General features: G+C 36.6%; 1 protein-coding gene across 1 annotated transcript in view; it reads right to left on the bottom strand.

Annotated features, from left to right (window-relative positions):
- The window catches only part of NBEA (neurobeachin), a 658,659-nt gene that overhangs the window by 112,965 nt on the left and 523,414 nt on the right, over window positions 1-22,280 (bottom strand). Inside the window, 3 exon segments of the mRNA XM_033103847.1 lie at window positions 4,039-4,154; window positions 13,406-13,508; window positions 13,833-13,950. Coding sequence (XP_032959738.1) covers window positions 4,039-4,154; window positions 13,406-13,508; window positions 13,833-13,950 — 337 coding nt within the window.

A 22,280-nucleotide genomic window follows, 5' to 3' on the forward strand; every position in this document is an offset into this window, starting at 1 on the left:
GTCCATCATTTCCATGAGGCTTTCCTTGACTAGACTATCTCCTCCTAATCTCTGACTTCTCTAGACTTTCATTACAGGTAATGGACCTTAACTACATGCTTTCTTGTATGTTCTAAATGTTTTATATGCAACTACTGTTCTGGTAATTAGATCTTAAATGGTTAGAGCAAAGCTACTTAAACTTTATACATCAGAAACACCCAGAAGGCTTGCTGAAATGCAGATCTCTGGGCCCCCCTCCCAGAGTTTCTGATTCAGTAGGTTTGAGGAGGCTGAGAATTTACATCTCTAACAAGTCCTCAGGTGATACTGAGACTGCAGGTAGGAGACATTCTGCCAACCATTCAACTTGAGCATATTAAAGTGACTTCTACTTTTTGTATAATGACAGTACATAGAGTCATTCTCTTCTCTCTCTCTCTCTCTCCTCTCTCTCTCTCTCTCTCTCTCTCTCTCTCTCTCTCTCTCTCTCTCTCCTCTCTCTCTCTGTCTCTCAGTCTCTCCCTCTTCCATGCCTGCTGCCACTACTATAATCCAGCTCTTCATCCCACAATTTCTTTTTTCTTGGAATGCCCTCTGCTTACTTTCTAGTGAATTCTTCTTACTTGTATTTCAGTAGTCAATTTAAGTATCACTCATGGGAAGCTTTTCTTGATCTCTTGGTTTTAAGTAATGCCTTCAAAAATCTGTGACTCCCAATGAGTCTGTACATTCACCCGCTATAATAATTACCACTTTTTACTGGAATTGCTGGTGTATATGTATGTTTTCCTGAGTATACTATAATCTCTTGAAAGGCAGAAAATATACTTGACGACTTTCCTCTGCAGTCACTGCCAAACAGAGTTTGTGTTCAGTAACTACTTACTAAAAGGATATACAAATTGACTTCATACATAGTGTCGTCAGTCTCGTAACCGCTCTCCCTAACTTTAAGCAATCTCATTTCTCATCCATGCCATTCATAGTTATCAGGTGAATTTTCCTAAAACTTCTTATTATATTCCCTTCCCCAAAATGATACTCATTCCTGAAAGTCTAAGATCACACCCTTTACAATGTGGTTCTTACTTAGAGTCCAATATTGTTTCCTACTATTCTTTGCTTCAGCCAAGATATGATACTCATGTCCACTGAACACATCACACATTCCAGCTGGTAGAAATTTGTAAAGCTTTGCCCTTTGTTCTCCCCAGACAAACACATTTTTAAATCCCTCCATTATGCTCAGCTCTTGCAGCGTTCACTATTTATACCACTCATTCAGTACTTAATATCAGCTGTCTTAAAATGTCCTCTTATTTATGTATATTTCATTTACCCATCTAGTTGTAGGTGTTCTGAGTTCCTATCCTTATTTTACACTTCTTTTTATCCCACTGTCTACAATAGATAGGCTTTAATGTTTAGTTAGAATTATTGTAAAGGAAATACCCAATATATTCTTTAAAAATAAATAAATAAATAACCCAGAGGCTTATACATTCTTTGTGTCATCAACTAAAACAGACCCAATAGTTCAAAAGAAGGTAGAAAGACACTTAAATTTCCCTTCTGATCTGCATAGTCTGGCTTAGAAACCCAAAGACTGTCCCAACCAGAATAAAGTCTACACTGCTCAGGCGCAGCTTTAGAAGGAATCGCAAGTTCTCTCTATTCAGAGTGTAGCCTTTCTAGAGCTAGACAGAAGAAAAAAAAAAAAAAAACTCCCAGAAAGCAACAGGCACGAAGTGGGTAGTGGTTGGGGTGGTACTATGCCACGTTGTGGGAAACAGATCTGTCACTGGGAAAATGTAGTGGGAAGAGGTGAAATCTAGAAGAGTTCTTTAAAATAATGAACTAGATAACATTCCATCCAGAGGGATAGAGAAAATCCCATCCTAGAATAGCAGAACTGTTTAACACAGATGCCACCTCGACTGGAAGCTGAGCTGAGAGTGAGGTATACCGCCCTCTCCTCCAGTTTTACAGCCAACAGCTCCATGCAGTTAGCACAGCCAAGGAAAAAACCACATGTCCATCTTTGACACATGGTAGATAATGAATTTTGATAGACATCTCAGGAATAGATAACAATAACAACAAAAAAAGCAACAGAGAATATGGAAAAATACTGCCGAGGAATGTAAAGAGAACATTATCCCAAAGATCAGGTAAAGATCCATGTAGCTGAGAATAACATGCTGTATTAACAAGAAGAAAATTTTAATAGTCTGAAGTCCTTCTTTTATGCAAAAATATATGAACTCCCAAAAATAAAGACTTTAATAACAATATAGATTCTGAGTAGTCAATTATATTGACAAAAAATGAGCAACAAATGAGGAATAAATTGTGTCGTTGATTCATTTTTGAGTTCAAAAGTAAGATACATTTTATAGGGTTTTAAAAAATTTGAACATATCTCTAGGAGAATTAGTAACAAGATACCTACATTCTAAGTCACTTAAAAAAAAAAAAGAAAGAAAGAAAAAGGGCAATAAATATATGACCAAAGAAAAACAAAAAAACATTAAAAACAATAGCCAGACGCTATGAGACCAAACATACCCGTTATTACAATAGGTATACATAAACATGTTAAACATGGCTACTGAAAGATTAAAAGTCCAAGATAGAGTAAAATCTTGAAATTGCTCCTATGCTCCCCTACACAAAAGTTGGCAGGTCTGAGATTCTATCCCATTTCTTTTGGAGTTGAAGTTATGCTCTTTTTACTACATCACACTGTCTACTTAAGTATGCTACTGAAACTAAATTCTTTACATTTCAGATATTTAACTTCTTTCTGTCTCATATGTAAATAATATATGCTAGTTGAATAATAGAACACTTTTCTTTTATCTTTGAAATAGTAAATAGGTTTAAGATATATACATTATATGTAGTGATATATGAATATATATAAAATATATCATGAAGATATCAGAAGATATATGTATATAATGTAGATGTGTATTTAGGATAAATAGTAAAATTTAATAAATGTAATAAAATAGTTCTCTGGTTGTACCTCTAGTATCTTATCAGCAAATACATTATAATATGTATTAAATTATTAAAATGCAAAAACCTTTCAAACAACTTTTTAATACCTTTTTTTGACAAATTAAGTCATTTTGGCTATCTATTTAATACATATCTAGCATCCATATTTAATATATATCTATAGCCTCCATATTCACACATATATGATAGATTTACAAGGAATAATATTACACAGAATCCTTTTAAGTGATGATTCAGAGAACATGGCTCTAAATTCATGGTTCTGAGAAGTCCTTCAAAATGGAACAATACTAATAATAGGTAAACATATGTATTTATGTACTTGTTTAAATTCATCTGACTGTAAAAAAAATTGTAGCACCTGATTTACAAAAGTAAACTCTATAATTCAACATGAATAAGAGCTTTGGGAGCTTAACTTAGGAAAAAAGAAAGAGGTGCTTAAATCTCACAGGCATGTTTAACCACTGACAACCACTGATTTAGCAGAAAAACAGGCCACTGCTTCCCTTAATTTACAAGCACGGTACTGCCGAGGATGATGGCAGTTACTCATCATTTAGAAATGTAATCTGATTTTATATTTTTATTTGAAGATTTTAAGGAAAAAAATGCTGTAACCCAATCATGCCATAATCCAGGTGACATCTGTACTAGGCAGAATCCTGTTGTTATTCTTCTGTCTGGCTGCTATGCTGAGAATGACAAAGTAGTGAAATTACATTTTCCCATTATTATTTCCAGACACTCTCTGGCAATGGTTTGTTGACTCTAATAAACCTTCAGACAAAGCTGTCAGCAAAGAAAATGGCAGAAGGAGAGCAAGGAAAAGCCTCCTCAACAACAAATGCATCTAAAACCTCAGTATTAGCTTATACAGTTTCTGATAACATTTAACATGAGTGCTTCAATATTTAGTCTAATGCTATATTTGAATTCCAAGGAGGAAAATGTATTCCATCAAGTTACACTACCCATGATTTTCATGAACATAAACATATGATGAGAGTAAAGAATGAGATGTCTTACCTGCTATAGTGTTAAGAAACATCAAATATTCGAAGTTTGAAATTTCCCGTCTTTGCCAACGTTGAGTCATGTTGGAAGATTTATAAAGCTGCCGAGGAGTGGCCAGGGATATCCTCCTAGCAATTAAGCAAACATAACGAATGCAGTCAGTTTTAACTGATGAGTTTAAAAAAATTCAATATTAACTAATATACTGGTTGAGATCATTCAATTTAAAATAATCTATGGTTTATCCTTCTTAGTTTAATTGTAGATAGTAGCAATACTGAAAATTCTATTATAGCGAAGATATTTACTCAGGATAAAACAATATGAAAACAACTATTTGAATAATATGGCTGCAAGTGGGTGTTTTACAAGTTAACAAGAACAAAAACGGTGAAACTATACTCAAAGTAAGTCAAAGTAGCTTTTAAAGAATACAGCAAATGTACTCCATGCTAAGAAGATAAGTAGGTTGTTAGGTACCAGCTTATAAGCATTTGACTTAAACCTTATATAACAGTGGCTGAACTAAATTTTACATCTGCCTCCACACACAGTGTGCCAACGTGCACAGTCTCTACCCCTACAATACATATCCATCTTATGATGTAAAAAACAAACAACTGGGAAGTTTGAACATGTATGAATAAAGAAGAAGAGATACAGTAAAAGCTTCAGGGAGTAAATCAAGATAATTTGTATAAATTATGAACCTTTGGAGGTTTGATGTGTTTATTTTATTTTTTTATCTAATTTTTTTAATTAAAGTTTATTGGGGTGAAAATTGTTAGTAAAGTTACATAGGTTTCAGGTGTACAATTCTGTAATATATCATCTATATACCTGTTGTGTGTTCACTACCCAGAGTCAGTTCTCCTTCCATCACCATATATTTGATCCCTTTTACCCTCATGTACCACCCCCCCTTACCCTCTGGTAACCACCAAACTATTGTGTCTACGAGTTTTTGTTTCTTCATTTGTTTTTCTTGTTATTTTGTTGTTTTCAGTTTTATATACCACATATAAGTGAAATCATATGGTTTTTGACTTTTTCTGTCTGACTTATATCGTTTAGCATAATAATCTCAAGATCCATCCATGTTGTTGCAAATGGCACTATTCCAAAATTAAGAATAGAATTACCGATGTGTTTATTTAAAAAAATAAAGAAAGCTGGCTGTATTTGTAGAAGTAATGCATTTCTAAAATGATCACCACTTAAGACAGAGGTTCCCAAATTCTTTCAATTCATGACACTCTTACTATCTCAGGAACTTTTTCATGGTGCCCCCAGCACAAGAGAAATCCCTAACCACTCTGTTTATTAAGCAGTTACGTCTAAATAGCTTAATAAAGACTTAAGTCATAACAACTTAGATGTCTGAAAATATAATACTCATATTTTTATTTCATTCCTTAATAACTGCAATTACTTACTAAAGGGATATGTGTACCTGTTGGGCACTGCAGAGCTTCTTATACCCAGAATCCTATCTGACGCTACTGCTCTCATTTCTTGTTCCCCATTAATTTACATGCAGCACTGGTTTTGTGTATTCCCCACAGTAACCCCCCAAAACTAGTTTCACAAAGCTGAGATGTTGAGAACGCAATGCTGAACGCAATGTTGAAACTCAGAAGTACCTTGACCTACGAGTTTGTGCGGTGAGTGACAGATGTTGCTCTGTTTCCCTAAAAAATACCAAACGCCCTGCAGCAGTCCTGTGTGTTCACTGTGACATCCCAGAGCTCCTTGGTGCTCAGTTTGGTGTGGACTTAACACTATTTTTGTCATTCATGCATTATTATCAAATATTTCTGTTCACGTGGGATCTTCCTGGGCATTGTCTCACACAGTAAGAGCTAAATATATATCAGTTATGGAAAAGCAGGGAGGGAAGAAGGATGGGAAGGAATTCGTTATCTCAAATTCAAATACGAATTAAGAATTTTAAGAACAATTATGTGTAACTCAATGTTGAAAATATGAGTCACATATTAACATTTTTGAAGAACTTTCCTAGTTATATATATATGAGATAACAGGAACTATTGACTACAAAAGAACCATGCAGCTAATGATTCACTTAATTCCAAAGGTACATGGTATATATATTTCATACTTTAATTCGATAATTCAGTACATTTTTCAATTAATTTATAATATGATTTTCTATAGGGTTACCTAAAGTGTGTCTATATTTTGAAGCATACTGGCACCAACATACAAAAATTTCCCAGGTTCACTTCCACTCACACAACTATTTTATGTTGTAATCTTTTTCCCTGATTCTGACTTTGTCATGGCAACATGCTGAAATGTTTTCTGAATTATCAAATAATTAGTAAACTATGCTAAGCTCAATTTTCATTGTGCTACTATTCTAACCATATGCTTACTCCAATTTGCACATTGTGTTACTATTATAATCATATTCTTACTAATCTGACTAAAATTCTTACCTGCAGCATGCTCAGTATGCTAAAAGCAATATATATATATAAATAAAATAAAGTTTCGAAATCTTTTGTTGACATTTTGAATCTAGACAAGTTAAGAAGAAAGTTGCTGGTCTGGAAATAATTCTTATCACCAAAAACACCCCCCAAAACAAAAACCAAACAAAACCAGACTGGTGTAAACAAACCCTAATATGTGTAAATAACGGGAATCAGGGGATAAAGTTATCATGTCATTCGTAGAGTATGTAGTAGTGAAGAAAAATGTGGGTGGGCCTAGGAAATGAATTTAGAAAAACAGATTATTTTTGAGTTCAGAAAAAGGATCAGTTTTTCCTGTTTATTGTTTCTATCTTTCTCCTTATAAACTGAGCTACAGCAGGGACTGAATTGTGTTTTACTTACTGTTGTATCGTTAGCAGTTAGCAGTGTTTGCCATAATGGGGTCTAAACAGTACATACTGAATGATTGGAATTTTTGGTCATCTACCCTAACAGAAAAAACGGCTGACGTGACATGTGATCCTTAAAAATTAAATAATTTAGTCATATGAAGAAGAAAATGGGAAATATTCCCTTTGTTCTAAATCTTTGTTCATTAAGCAACAATCTGATCTCTAATGGGATCTCTTTAGTGGGCTTGCCCAAGAAGTACCCTAAATGATTTGTGAAGTTAATCATTCTTGCAGTACACCTGCCTTTGAATTTTCTAGTTTTTTTGTCTGTGTATAAATCAGTCATGGGTTGAGCTTACAGTAAGTTTCCTAGTGTGTGATAAACTCTGCTTAAACTGACAAAACTCAATATAAAGAAAAAGCGAAGTAAAGCAAAGAATACTCATAGATCCCCTAGTGGTTGTACCAAGATACTCTCATCTTGAGGGCTTCTCCTTGGAGCCAGACATCATCCTACCCTTTGACAATTTGCTTAATGTCACAAGATCTTACTTATCACACACATAAGTTTATGGAGGTATGTGTGTATATTTATTTACCTAATCACCTATACACTTACCTGCCTACCTATCTGTATCTGTGTGTGTATGCACACATATATGTGTTTAGTATACTCGTATATATGTTTACAGTTTTACAAAGTGCCTTCACTTTATGATCTCATGACATCTCTATACAAAGATACTGCTCTCATGTTACCACAGATGAGAGTGGCATCCTTCTTACCTAGTGCTGTGCATTCTTTTAACTAGTATGTGGTGAGTTCCTACCAAGTACTGGCTCTGGTACTGTTATCCAGCAGGTAGGTAACAGGTCTAAGCCAAGAAACAGTGTTCTTCCAACCCCCACCTGCTATATAAAACCAAACTTCTGAAAATATTAGGAAACTAAGAATGAGTTGAGTCCTTGGTGGGGAAACCAAAAACAATGAAAGGGTGTTTCAAGATAGAATAGTTGTGTGAAGTAACAGTGGAAAAAATTTACTGAATACGTATTTTGTTTCCAGTTTTCCTATCAAGAATAATGATTTTCTAAAAGTCAAAGACAGACTGAATATGGTTAAGAAGGAAATAATAATAATAGGAAAGGAAGATAGTAAAGGAGCTTCTGGTTGTTTTCAATGAACTCAGGTCCAGACAAGACCAAGAGTATTGAAAGAAATCACAAATGTCATTGAGAAACCTCTACTGGTAATCTTTGACGAATCATGGTCATTGAGAAAGATGCCAGGAGGCAGATTATTTTTAAAAAGGAAAACATTAAACCTATTTATGAGTTCTTAATGTCAATTCCTGGAAAAAATTCTTGAATTGATGATTAAACAAACAGTCTGTAAGCACTTGAGAAAGGAAGTAGAGATTACCAGGAGTCAGCTTAGATTCAATAAGAACCAGTCTTGCAAAACTAACTTCATTTACTTTCTTCTTTTTTTTTGTGATAGATTAAATGCATTTTTTCTTTTGACCTGTATTTTATATAAGTATTTCATTATCTACTAATGTCTTCATTTAATCTTGTCAGTCTACTAGAAAATCTCCTGAGCATGTGCATACATGTCAGTAAATTGCTCTTACACTGTAAGCTTAAAGAGAATAGATACACTGCCGTGCAATGTAATTCTAGTTGAGTAGCACTTAAAAAGTACCTTGGCAATTAGGCACTATGTTAGGTCCTGTAGATTAAAAGATAAATAAGACACAGTTCCTGTCTTTTAAATGTCTGTAGCCCACTTAAGGGAAGATAGACAGAGATTCATGCGCTGCTCCATCCATGTAGTGCTCTGAAATAATTCCCAGGGATGTAATGATCTACGTGGAAAACACGGCTGCTTGTCTACCCAAAGCCAATATCTCTTTCTTCCTTGGCAACAGACACCTTGTTTTGTTCAGGTAGGGGGAGCAAGGAATTCAGGGTTATATATTTTTCTCCGAATTCTAGGGGATGACTGGGCTAATCTAGTAAACTCACTCACCTTTAACAGTGATTGTTTTAGGGTTGTTAAAGTGACCCCATTCTGGCCAAAGGGACCTGAGATAAAGATTGCTGGAGGCTTCTGTATTCTTTTGTGTGTGTGTTTTAATAATTTTTTTATCAATTACAGTTGACATAAAATATTATACTAGTTTCATGTGCACAACATAGTGATTACACATAGTAGTGATAACTTAGAAGGTTATCACCCCAATAAATCTAGTACCCATCTGACACCATACATAGTTACTACAATATTCCTTTATGCTGTACTTTACATCCCCATGACTACTTTGTAACTGTTAATTTGTACTTCTTAATCCCTTCCCTTTTCTACCCATCCCCCTAACCCCCATCCTATCTGTCAATACACAAAATGTTTTCTGTATCTATTAGTTTGTTTCTGTTTTGTTTGTTCATTTACTTTGTTTTTAGATTCCACACATAAGTGAAATCATATGACATCCGTCATTCCCGTCTGACTTACTCCACTCAGCATAATACCCTCTAGGTCCATTCATGTTGTTCCAGGTATCAAGATTTCATTCTTTTTCATGGTTAAGTGATATTCCATTGTAGATATGTACCACTTGTTCTTTATCCATCCATTCATGGATGGACATGAAGTTGCCTCCATATCTTGGCTATTGTAAGTAATGCTGCAATGAACATATGGATTCACATGTTCCTTTGAAGTAGTGTTTGGGGTTTCTTTGAATAAATACCCATACCCAGAAGTGGGATCATGGGTCCTTCTTTGCCTCTTGTTACAGCCTTTGTTTTAAAGTCTGCTTTGTCTGGTATAAGTATTGCTCCCTCAGGCTTTTTTGTTTTGTTTCCATTTTCATAAAATATTTTCCCATCCCTTTACTTCCAGTCTCTACATGTTTTTCACTCCGAAGTGAGACTTTGGTAGGCAGCATGTGTGAGGGCCTTGTTTTCTTTTCTTTCTTTGTTTTTTTTTTAAATTTTATTGGGAAATATCGGGGGACAGTATGTTTCTCCAGAGCCCATAAGTAGTTGTCCTTCAATCTAGTTGTAGAGGGTGCAGCTCAGCTCCAAGTCCAGTAGCCACTTTCAATCTTTAGTTGCAGGGGGTGCAGCCCACCATCTCATGCGGAAAATTGAACCAGCAACCTTGTTGACAACTCGTGCTGTAACCAACTGAGCCATCCGGCCACCCCAGGAGGGCCTTGTTTTCTTATCCATTCAACCCTACATCTTTTGACTAGAGCATTTAATCCATTTACATTAAAAGGAATTGTTGATAGATATGTAATTATTGCCATTTTATTTTTCATGTATTTTTTCTTCTTCTTAAAGAAGTCCCTTCAACATTTTTTGTAATACTGGTTTAATGTTGATGAATTCCTCTATCTTTTTCTTATCTAGGAAGCTCTATCTGTCCTTTGATTCGAAATGATAGCTTTGCTGGGTAGCATAATCTTGGGTGTAGGTCCTTGCTTTTCATCACTTTGAATATTTCCTGCCAATTCCTCTGGACTGCAAAGTTTCTGTTGAGAAATCAGCTGACAGTCTTATGGGAGCTCCCTTGGAAGTAAGCATCTGTTTTTCTCTTGCAGCTTTAAGATTCTCATTGTCTTTAACCTTTGGCATTTTAATTATGATGTGTTTTGGTGTGGCCCTCTTTGGGTTCATCTTGTTTGGGATTCTCTGTGCTTCCTGGGCTTGTATGTCTACTTATTTTGCCAGTTTAGGAAAGTTTTCTACCATTATTTCTTCAAATAGGTTTTCAATTCCTTGCTACCTCTCTTCTCCTTCTGATACTCTTATGATACAAATGTTGACATACTTGATGTTGTTCCAGAGGCCCCTTAAACTATCCTCATTTTGGGGGATTCTTTTTTCTTTTTGCTGTTCTGATTGGGTGTTTACTGCTACCAGATCTTTGAAACCTCTGATTTGATTTTCTGCTTCATCTAATCTAATTATTGATTCCCTGTGATGTAGTCTTTATTTCAGTTATTGTAATCTTTATTTCTAATGCTTTCTTTTTTATGTTTTCTATCTCTATTTTTATGTCTCGTATCTCTTTGTTGAAGTTCTTACTGAGATCATTGAGCATCTTTATAACCAGTGTTTTAAACTCTGCATCTGGTGAATTTCTTGTCTTCATTTTGTTCAGTGCTTTTTCTGTTCTTTCATTTGGGACAGGTTCCTTTGTCTCCTCATTTTGACTACCTTCCTGTGCTTGTTTCTATGTATTAGGTAGAGCTGCTATGTATCCCAGTCTTAGTAGAGTGGCCTTATGTAGTAGGTATCCTATGGGGCCTAGTGGCACAGTCCCCTTGTCACCAAAGCTGGGTGAACCAGGTGTGTCCCTTGTGTGGGCTGTCCATGCTCCCTTGTTGTAGTTGAGCTTTGGTTGCTATTTGTAGGTTAATGGAAGGGACTGATCCTCAGGTTGATTGGTTGTGAGGACTGGCCATGACTATAGTGGAGGAGCTGTTGTGCAGGGGCTGACTTAATGGAGCAGGATTCACTTTAGCAGGGCTCTGGTGCCTACCTAGTCTGCTCTTTGGGTATGTTGTCTGCGGAGGTAGCCAGGTGGTGCTGCAGCTTGGTCTGAAGCTGGACACTAGGTGTGCCAGCCCAGGGCCTCCTTGGAGGGGCCCTGCCACAGGCCAAGTTCAGCTGCAGCCTGGGCCCTGCCTAGGGCTATGTGGAATGAGCCACAAAGGAATCCACAGGTGGTCACCATCTGTGCAGGCGTGGAGGTGTCTTGGAGAGGCTAAGCTGCAAACTGAGGCCAGCTGCCACTAGTGCCAGGCTTGGGGCTTCTCAGCAAGAGGTATGGGGCATGCTGAGGCCAGATGCTGTGTGTTTGGGGTTTGTGAACCTTTGAGAGACTTCAGAAAAGTCGACAGCATGATCCAAGAGAGGTTCTTTGCATGGAAAAGCCACTGGAAGAGGCTTGGATGGGACCATAAGTACAGTGGGTCAGGGTCTCAGGGAATAGCTAGGGCAGGGTGAATGGTGTTAGCCATGTTGACGGAGACTCAGATATGATGCCTGCCTGCATCTGTGTGCTGGCTTGGAGGGTTCAACAAAGAAACAATGGCTTCTGCTAGCACTTCTTTCTTGGAGACAGCTGCCCCTCCAGCCCTTGCCCTGCTGCCAGACAATTCAGTTCCTCCCCATATGTCCCTGGTGCCTTTCGAGCTGCTGCCCCAGTGCTAGAGCTCAGAGCAAGTGAGTTCCTCAGCAAGTAACTCCATGTGTGGGCCTTTTAAGAGGAGTTCCTGGGTCTCCAGCCACTCTCCATCTCACTAAGCCATAATCTCCACTGATTTTCACTGCCAGGAGTTATGGGGACTTCTCTCCCCAGCACTGAAACCCTGGACTTGGGAGCTTGGTGTGGGGCTGGGATCCCTCTCTCCTCAGGGGGATCTCCACTGCCAAGATATGACTCCTGATTTTTAACCCCCACGCATGTAGACAGGGACCAGCACATTCTGCATCTCTGCCCATTCTACTAGTCTTGACATGGATTCTTCTCTATTTCCTTACTTATAGGATTTCTGTACAGCTAGACTTTAGGTGATTCTCAGTGATGGTTGTTCTGTAGTTTAGTTGCTATTTTGATGTGGTTGTGAGAGGAGGTGAACATAGCGTTTACCTCCTCCACCATCTTGACTAGAAGTGAGAAATATATTCTTTCTTAAAGCATAGATGCTTGAGGAGAAATTGTTTGTGTTGTTTTCCTTCTTTCACGCAACTGTATGAAGATATATTGTCTGGAACAGTAGTAGTTATTTTGTGAACATTTAGGACAACTGAGAGTCCTGACATCATCTAACCTCCGAGCCAATACTGGCAACTCCAAATATTTTACATTAAAAACAAAAACAAAAAAGCTAAGAACTTTATCTTTTAAGTCACATTTAGTCAGGTATTCAGTTACTTGGAGCCAAAAGCTGACTAATAGGTATTAGTGACACATAGAATTTACTGACTATGTTTTTTACTTAAACTAGTAAGATTTCAATCAGTAAGATTTTAAAATGAAGCTTTTAAAATACCAAGATGAAAGATTTAGGAAATGGTGAAAACCACACCATAATTAATGACTATTAATCTCAATAAACTCTAAGAGTTGTATTACTTTAATGAAGAAGCATTTATAAGAACAATTTATATGCAATTACACAACAATGAATCACAAACATCATGAGGCTTTTGGTATGTTTCTTGTAAGATTACAAGCAAAATGTCTTAATTGTATGCTAGCTATGATAGTCAGTCAACTTTTTTACTTCCTCAATTATATGTGTTCAATAAAATTATGCCCTAAATATTCTGTCATTCTTAAAATAGTGGTTTTCATAACCTCTTTCTCTACAAATGACCTGCAGAGAAAAAAGAATTCCTTGGTTCTCAAAAATAATTATAATGTAAAACCCTATTTATATTTCTGTCTTATTGAAATATGTTTAAAAAACCCACAGATAATGTGTAATATGATATAATTACCTGGCTTGTGGCAAACCATAGCTGGTCCCTACTCCAACCCGTGGCAAGCTATAGACAACTTTTTTCACTGTTGCTTGATCAGGAAAATTAAACATAACGGAGGCTGTGACAAGAAGGAAAAAAAACATGATTTAGAAAACCACAGAAAATAACCATCAATTTCAGAAATTATTTTCTGTGTCTATCCCAATTTATTTGCAAAGATAATGAATCTTCATGGACAACCAGCTTTCTATATAACTTTACCCATGAAAAATCAAGGATTAACATTTTCAACGAAATCAATGCTTTTTTAAGTTTTGTTTTATCGAGAGTATAACAAAGAGAGAAATTCAGCAGGAAAAAAATCAAGACAGAATCACACCATGTAAATGAATAATATTTAAAAATGAGCACATTTTCTTTCCAAATATTTAAGGAGACTTACTTCTGTTTGCCATAAATACTTCCAAAGCAGTGTTTTGTAGAAGATAACGTCTTGAAAATACAGCTCGTATCTCGCTGAACATCCATTTTCCATGGAGTCCCTCAGTGTATGCAAGAACCTAAAATAAATAGTTAAAAGGGAAGTGCCAATCAGTAAAGTACGTATCTAAAACACAGTGCTGAATAAAAGTCAGTAAAATTAGGGATCATCTTCCTGAATTCATGATATATCACAAAATTGTCAATCATTTAATTCCATATATTTGCAAAATTTCTACCCTTCTTAATTGACTAATGAGGAAGTGAAGAAGCAAAAAAGTTACATGTTGAATGTGACCCTGTAACTTAGAATAGAAAATGTATTATGACTTTTTGGCTTTGCATATAGTTAGTTGGGCTAGGTGACCTGTTGGTTCTTTTCCAATATCCCCTTTCCTCCCCCTTCCTCGCTAATGGAAACCCAGTTATCCCTGAAGTGTCCATGTGGTCAACCCCAGGCGATGGATCATGATTGATCTAAGCCAGGGATCAGGAAACATTTGTGGTAAAAGGCCAAATAGTAAATATTTTTAGGCTTTGCAGGCCCTACGGTCCCTATCACAACTACTCAACTTTGCCACTGTCCCATGAAAGCAGTCATGGACAATATGTACATAAACGGTCATGGATGTATTCCATTAAAACTTTATTTACAACAACAGCGGCAGCCTGAGTTTGGCTGACCTACGGTCTAAGGCCATCAAGAAAAAGTTATTCCTTGCTCCCCAAATTCCCGTGTAACCAGGGGTAAGGATATTTGCCCCAGCACTGGCTAGTGAGAATAAAAGCAAAGTCAGTTGGGGTTGCTTCAGAAAAGCTGATAAAATGAGCCATATATAGCAGGCACACTTGAGTCTCCTTCTTGCTTGTATAGAGATCCGATGGCAGAAACTGTAGCCATTGCATAGCTGTGAGAGGAGGGCCAAGGGAATCACACTGAGGTTAGCCCTAATCCTGAGCTACTGAAACAATCGCAGCAACCACCTCTTTGTGGACTTCCTGTTCCGCGATACAGATAAATCTGTATTTGATTAAGCCACTGCAGTCAAATCTGCAGCCAACATACTCCTGCCTGACACACCAATGTGTATTAACATCACAGAAACACATTTTCTACTCGCACTGGTTTACTCTGTAAAGTCTACTACACTTATATTTGCAAATGCAAACTAGTTACTGAGTTTTACATACACGATATTTCTTAAGCTTTGAAAACAAGTTATTAAGTCCCTTTTTACATTTCCTTTCTCTAGGAATTATAAGTATATATGCAATATATATACATATATACATACATATATATATATATACACACACATATATATATACACACACACACACATTCTCTCTATATATATCTATATATATACATATGATCTTTTGGTCTTTTTATATTTTTGAAATTCAATTTTGAACTCCTTAATTCAGTTTTTGTCTTGCCCTAACACTGCAAGGTTTTTGGAGACATTCAGACATCGATTTAAATCCTGAAACATTTTGGAGCCAGTCAAACTCCCATTTAAATATTGGCTCTCCTATTTACTAGCAATAGGGCTTTGGAAAAAAAATTTAACTCCGTCTGTACGTTGTCATCTGAAAAACAGTGATAATAATACCTATTACTGGTTAGTTTAAGTGCATGGCTTTAGCTGTTATTTAAGTTCTGTTTATAAGTTTATATGTCGTTGTTGTTGAACATAATGTAACAATTCTTTTTCAGTTTCTAAATGCAAAACTTTTTGTACATTTTACAAAAGGATAGTCGTGACTTGCCACAATTTATATTTACAAATTCTTAGTGGGGTGCAATAGTTTCCAGATTTGAACTTCATAGAACAGTATGTTTTTTAAAAACAGAGAGTACTAATACAGGGATAATGGCAAATAAAACAGCCACCACAACAAAAACTATCCTTCACTATGACCACTATTTCACTATATATATAAAACTCAGACATGAAAATGAGTATAATCTCAGAAAAAATGGGAGACTTTCCCATGAAAGCTGTTCTGGCACCCTTACACTAAACCAGTATGCCGGGAGAATGAAAACTCTCTCCACCCCCCGCTCCATATTGTTACTTTTCGCTTTGGGAACCATGATGTAATGGATACTTGCACATTATCAGTTTCCATTAAGAACAGAGTCGGTTATTTCACTGTTAGCAGGCAGGCAGCTCACAAACACACAGAGGTTAGTTTGACGCCTTAAGTGCTACATGTCTTACCTACAGTGCTAGTTACCAATTTATTGCTTTCCAGCTCCGAGTTCCCCCTTAACTGCTTGTTCTGTGAAAATGAAGCTGTGCCCTTTACTTCCCCTTTGCCAGCTGGGGTGATGTTAAAATTTGCCAGGAAAGGACACTGAAGAGACAGTGCAGGAGGAGGTGTTCTCCTTGTTTCTGGTCAGCAGGTTCGGGCAGAAGGTGGGGCCTCCCCTGTGCCCGGCTCCTGCAGGGTGTGGTGCGACCAGTACCAGTGACCAGCAGTTTTCTCCAGCACTCCCCCAACCCCAGGCAGTTCTGTAGCAGAGTGCCTCTGGTGAGAACCCTCCCAGGAACAGCTTCACCAACAAACTAGAGGGTGGATTTCTGGAAAGTTCCAGAGGACAGAGCTCCAGCAAGGTTCCCCAGAAGTGCACCAGTGACTTCTCCACCATTCAGTGAACTACAGCCATGCCTTTCCCAACACGGCCTAGAGGCCTGTTCCTTGGACTCAACGTCAGCTCTAAGAGTAGTGGCTGCACCTTACATATGCTTCTTTAAACACACACACACACACACACACACACCACAGATTTTTATTGCTTACTAACCGTTCCCTTGTTACTCCAATCTCCTATTATAATTTATATTACACTTTCTCTGTTTAAGTTCCTATGTGATTTCTCTCTCCTGAACAGATCCAGACTGATACACAAAACTCTTATCTGTCCTCTGAACACCATTTTTTAGCTCCAGGCTGGCATCACAGGAGTCCTCAGAGACCCTCAGGAGCAAGGGGAAAAAAAGGACACTGAGATAACCAGAGAAACTCAGTAAAGCCTGGAGTTAAGGAGTATAAGGAGAGAGAATAAAATTAAAAGAAAATTATGTTGCTAGTAGCTCGTAAACAGGTCAGGGAAGCAAATTCCAAGAGAGAGATCCAGAGGTCCAAAGCTACTTTGCACAAGGACAGCATCCTCGGAATAAGCCTGTGGCCCTCACCAAAAGGCCATGGGAAGGAAAATTATATATATACACACATAATACTTCTGATAACTTGATAAAAAAAATCTGCCTAATTACTTTACAGTCACCCATGTGATAGCTGGGGTTTTGAAATCCTTAGAGAGGGCTGATAAAAGATACTGCTCTGAGCTGGTCACCATTCCCGGCCAGGAAACCCAGGATAGCCCGGAGTCCTCTTATTTTTTAACAGCAAGCCACCTCCTGCTTTCCCTTCTTCTTGTTTCCTTCTCAAGACTGATTATGGAAGGCAACTTTCCTAATTTTTTTAAAAATAAAATTAACTTTTTTTTATATCCCCTCCTGTGAGCTGGTCTTTCCTGGCATCCGGTGGATAGTTACCATGTACTAACCTTCACTGTCTCTTTTATCGCACCACTTGGTTTTAATTCCGTGCAGGGCACTTATTTATTTTCTTCATTTGTTTTTTGTCTGTCCCCTTCCTGTGACATGAAAGTTCCAAGAGAACAGGACCCTTGTCTATCTTATTTACTGTTCAATATACAGTGCCTAAAATAGTACCTGGCACATGTGTGCTCCATATATATTTATTGGTTGAATAAATCACTAAGAGAAACTGACAGAGATAATACATATGGAGGAGATTACAAGATATCTTACCAAGTGTGTGCATTTCGGACTCCTTTGATGAACTGGAAAAAGCTTTCCAGTATGGCCTTCAGGCTTCTCATGTTTATTATCCTAATGGTGGAGCCCACTTCAGATTTAATCAAGACCTACAAAAGCAATCTAAATAGAACTGGTGTCTCGTCTTTAGTAGTTTCGTTTGTACCCCTAAGGAACTCTAGATGGGTTATTCCCCATCCGGAAAGACCCTGTGCCACACAAAAAGAATTCCTTCATTCCAGAGGAGTTTTCAGGAAGGTCTGTAAGGCTATGTATGGTGTTTTGACTTTATTTTATAAACTTATGTCTCTACATAAGAAAATGTATCCTGAGGTGTGCCCAAGAATATCATCTGGCACTCTTCTTGACATCAATTTTATTTATGGTAGGTCATTTGAAGTATTTTTTAAGTAAAATTAACACAGAGAGGCTGGAAAAGGAAATGTAACAGATGATGAAATGTTGAGATAAAACACTAGCATTCCCTGAGATTTGTGGTTGCTATGGGCTCCCATGGACTGTCCTGCAAGACTCCTTTCCTCTCTTGTGCTCATGGGACACTCCGAGGGAGGTAACCTAATAAGGACAGCGCGTGGAGGAGGAAGGACGGGGTTTCGGACTGAAGGAAGTATCACCAGCTAGGACACTACCCCGGCAACGGATGAGCTTTATCCGTTTCTACATATTTTAGAAACGTAAAGAAATATCACTTATAGTTGATTAAATACTAAGTTTCAGGCACATTTCTATAAAAATCTGGGCATCAAGCCCAGGTCTGAAATACGAGTATGGCCTGATACTATTATTTATACCTTTACTAGATACATAATGTTCTATAAGTTTCAAGACCTTCTATAATAACTTTTTAAGTTTGTTTTTCATTATAATCCAGGATATTTTCCTAAACTGTGCAAGCACTTTCATCTATATGTGAGGTTTGTGGTTTTTGTTTTCTTAAGTTAACATTCCCGTATCATCTGGTCTGTGTCTGTCTCCTTCTCCAAATTATTTAATATACTATGAAATCTAATCAACAAATGCTAATGACCCCATTCAGTTTCATTTTCTGAAATTTAAATACATGTAATTTTTATTACATCATATAGGTCATAAACAAGAGTATTAAGGCATCTTGATCTTAAATCTTATGGAACTTTGTGAACTGTTTTGAGCTAACTGTTTAGTATCGAAAAAAATGAAGGAAGAAAGCATTCATGCTAGAATAGACTTATACCCTGAGGTCTGCCCCACTCAGGAACTGAAGCACAAAGGAAACAATAGAAAAAATGTAACAGAGACCCCTTATAAGCCACCTTACCCAAATGTGTGTGCGTAACACATATTATTTGATGATCTTGTTGAAGAAAAATAGGGTTGCCGTGCACTCATGTGTATCAGACATGTATATGTTGTCAGAAGCATGTATATGGCTGTCACATCAGTTTCATCTTTTCTTCCTTTTAAGGCAGCTAATATTGTACAATGTAAAAAGTACTTGTTTAGTGACAGCTTTGCTGATCTCAAATCATCTAACACATATATTAAAACAAGTAGTACAAATCCTTTTTTTCCTTTGAATATGAAAAATCTAAATTTTGCTTAACGTTGTATTTTATGTTAAGAATTGAGGAAAAGGCTGCAGGAGGCTGGACAGACATGCCCTGTTCAGTGCTCACGAGGCTGTTGTATCTAACAGACAACTGTAGCTCGAATAGTTCAATGAAAGGGCTTTAGTACAATGTAAAGTTATAAGCCCCCGTTACTTTTATAATTCCATATAAATTATCAGTGATTTGGGATATAACAAATATATTCAAGATGGAATAGTTCAAAACTAATTTCAGGTGTACATTCATATGTGATCGTCCATGCTCTTTTCCCATCTGCCATCTGAATGAAGAGGATGCTAAGTCCCAGAAGGAAAGCCGAAGCACAAGATGGCAGAAGTGTGGGTCCCAAAATGATTGTGTGGGACATCACCTCTGATTGATACCTGCTGTGGTACCCAGCTGGGGATGTGGGAGCGGCAGAGCCAGCAAGGTGTTTGCAACTGCCTCCTCCTAGTTCTCACCACACGTCTTGGTGAAGCTATTTCCTCACCAAAGCCATGGAGGAGTGTTAAGATTTAACAAATAGAAGGTTATGGAAAAACTGAAACAACAACACATGCACTGGCCTCTTTCAAATGGGCAATGCAATAACTTCCCACGAGGTAAATTAGGTATGCGTGATTTAACAGAGTAAGTTTCCAGACCCCCAGCTTCTTAAAATCTTTCTGCCTGAGAATGATCCGGTGAGGGAAGTCCAAATTCTCTTCCCCATCTCCCTTTTCAAACTGTCCTTCTTAAGTTAAAAAAAATAAAATAAAAAGGAGGCGCTGTCTCCAGTGTGTTGCCTAGGGTATATGATCTGCTGAGGGGGTGAGAGTCTCAAATAAGAAATAATTCAAAATACTGATGGAGGTGTTGAAAAGCATATGCCATCAATGACTGGATTAAAAAAAAAACACACATCCTTTTGAAAGTCAGATGGTTTTGCAATTCTTTAATTTTAAGAGTTGAAGGTGGATCTAATTGGGCTGTCATGTGAGAGATAATTAAAAATAATTTTTGATGATAGGTCACTAGGTGATTTTTATCATACAACTTAGATGTGGTACAAAAAATTATAACATTGCCAAAATAAAACTTCAACATCCCTCTCTTTATTTATGTGAACAAGATTTTCAACACATCTATAAAAAAGAAAGTTTGAAGTACCTCTAATATTGATCCTTGCATTTTTCTAGTAATAAAAACTATTCATGTGAATATATTAACCATTCATCTCATTAAGAGATAAATTTACATAGCATTTTACTTTCCGTGTTTAATAATTATTTTTCAAGGTCACAATGTGTTTATATTGTTTGATGATTGTAAGGTGATAATATTTGTAATAATAATTTTCACCAGAAAATAAACTTTAAACATTTAAAATTTTATGGTTTTAAGGAATTAAAGAAAACTAAAAATTCAATTCATAAGTATATATACTTTTTGCAGGTTTGTATAATATCCCGATCAATATAAAACTTGCAAAAATAAAATATTTTTATAATAGATAAGCTTTGGAGAGGGAATCAAATTAAAATATGAGATCAAAGAGAAACAGGAATTATATAAAATGTCTATTTGGAAAAAGAGATTATTTGTGTATTTTAAAATAGATAATGATAGTAATCAAATTACTATTCTATTGGATATATTTTATTCTATTGAGGATATCTGAAAAGTGAAGTAACAATACTATTTTAAAATATCAACATTTAGAACATACTGGATATTATATCTTATAAAAGTGTTTAAACTTATGAAAAATTTCAAATGTTAACTTAAATGTGTGCAAGGTGGCATATAGTTTTCTAAAATTCTTTTATTGGGCGGGTGAAAAAAGAGGACAAGTGCAAGACACTAGTCCTACACAATAAAGAAATCCTCAAATAAAGGATAGAAAAGTCTCACTTTAGCCTTTTAGCCAATTCATGCTGGGTACAATCAGAATAAAACTGACAAAAGGCAGGCAACATAATCAGTAAAATCTAACACAGACCAAAAAATTGATCACTGAGTCAAATCTTTTTTGTTAAATTTGCAAGGAAAATAGTTAATCCTGGTGAAAATAAATCATTCAGCAATATAAATATGAAAATGGGAAAAACTGGAAATGGCTTAACTGTGAAGAAAACAAAAATAATCAAGAAATTAAGCTGGCAGAATGAAGGTTTCAAGAAAATACGTTTTCAATGAAAATTAAATATATGTTATAGTGCTATACTTCTGCAGTGAAATATTCATAAATATAGCCATTATCATTATATGGGTTAAAATTGCAGGGTTGAAACATTCTATAATTAGAGGGAATTTAGGCAGCCCATCCATAGAGAGCTTTTTATTTAAGAATCTTGCATTTTGCTCTAATTCATACATGGATGTACCTGCCTATTTGAGATGGAAAGCCTCCCTAAGTTGAACCTCCTGTACCAGCTGCCAGATGTCAGGCAAGGTAGTTAATTTTCAATTCTTCAGTTTCTTTATCATAAAATGGGGGAAATAATAGTATCTAACCTCACAAGGTGGTTGTGAGGATTGAATGAAATAACTGTTTTTACAAATGCTTAGTACAGTGCCTGGCACACAGGAAGAGTTGAACTAATGTTAGCCTACTACTATAATTATTGCCTACTCTCCTTTGTGTGTGTGTACACACACACACACACACACGCACACACACACGATCTCTGTTTAGGTATAACCTTCATTAATGACCTTGCCAGCAAGGCAGTAGAAAACCTGGACCACAGCATATCTAATCTTGTAAACAAAAAGCCACAGCTGTTGGTTCCTTAGTGGCAATTTGCATTCTAGAAGTTGTCAAAATCATAGTGCTAACCTCTTAGCTAGAAAGCCTAACTATTTGGGACATCAGGTACCACTCACTGTTAGTAGTGATAATTCTGACAAGATTTCTTCTTCTATAATAAACAGCTTAGAATTATACCAAGTCTTTTCTACCAA

The sequence above is a fragment of the Rhinolophus ferrumequinum genome, chromosome 4, assembly GCF_004115265.2.
Source record: "Rhinolophus ferrumequinum isolate MPI-CBG mRhiFer1 chromosome 4, mRhiFer1_v1.p, whole genome shotgun sequence".
NCBI lineage: Eukaryota > Metazoa > Chordata > Mammalia > Chiroptera > Rhinolophidae > Rhinolophus > Rhinolophus ferrumequinum.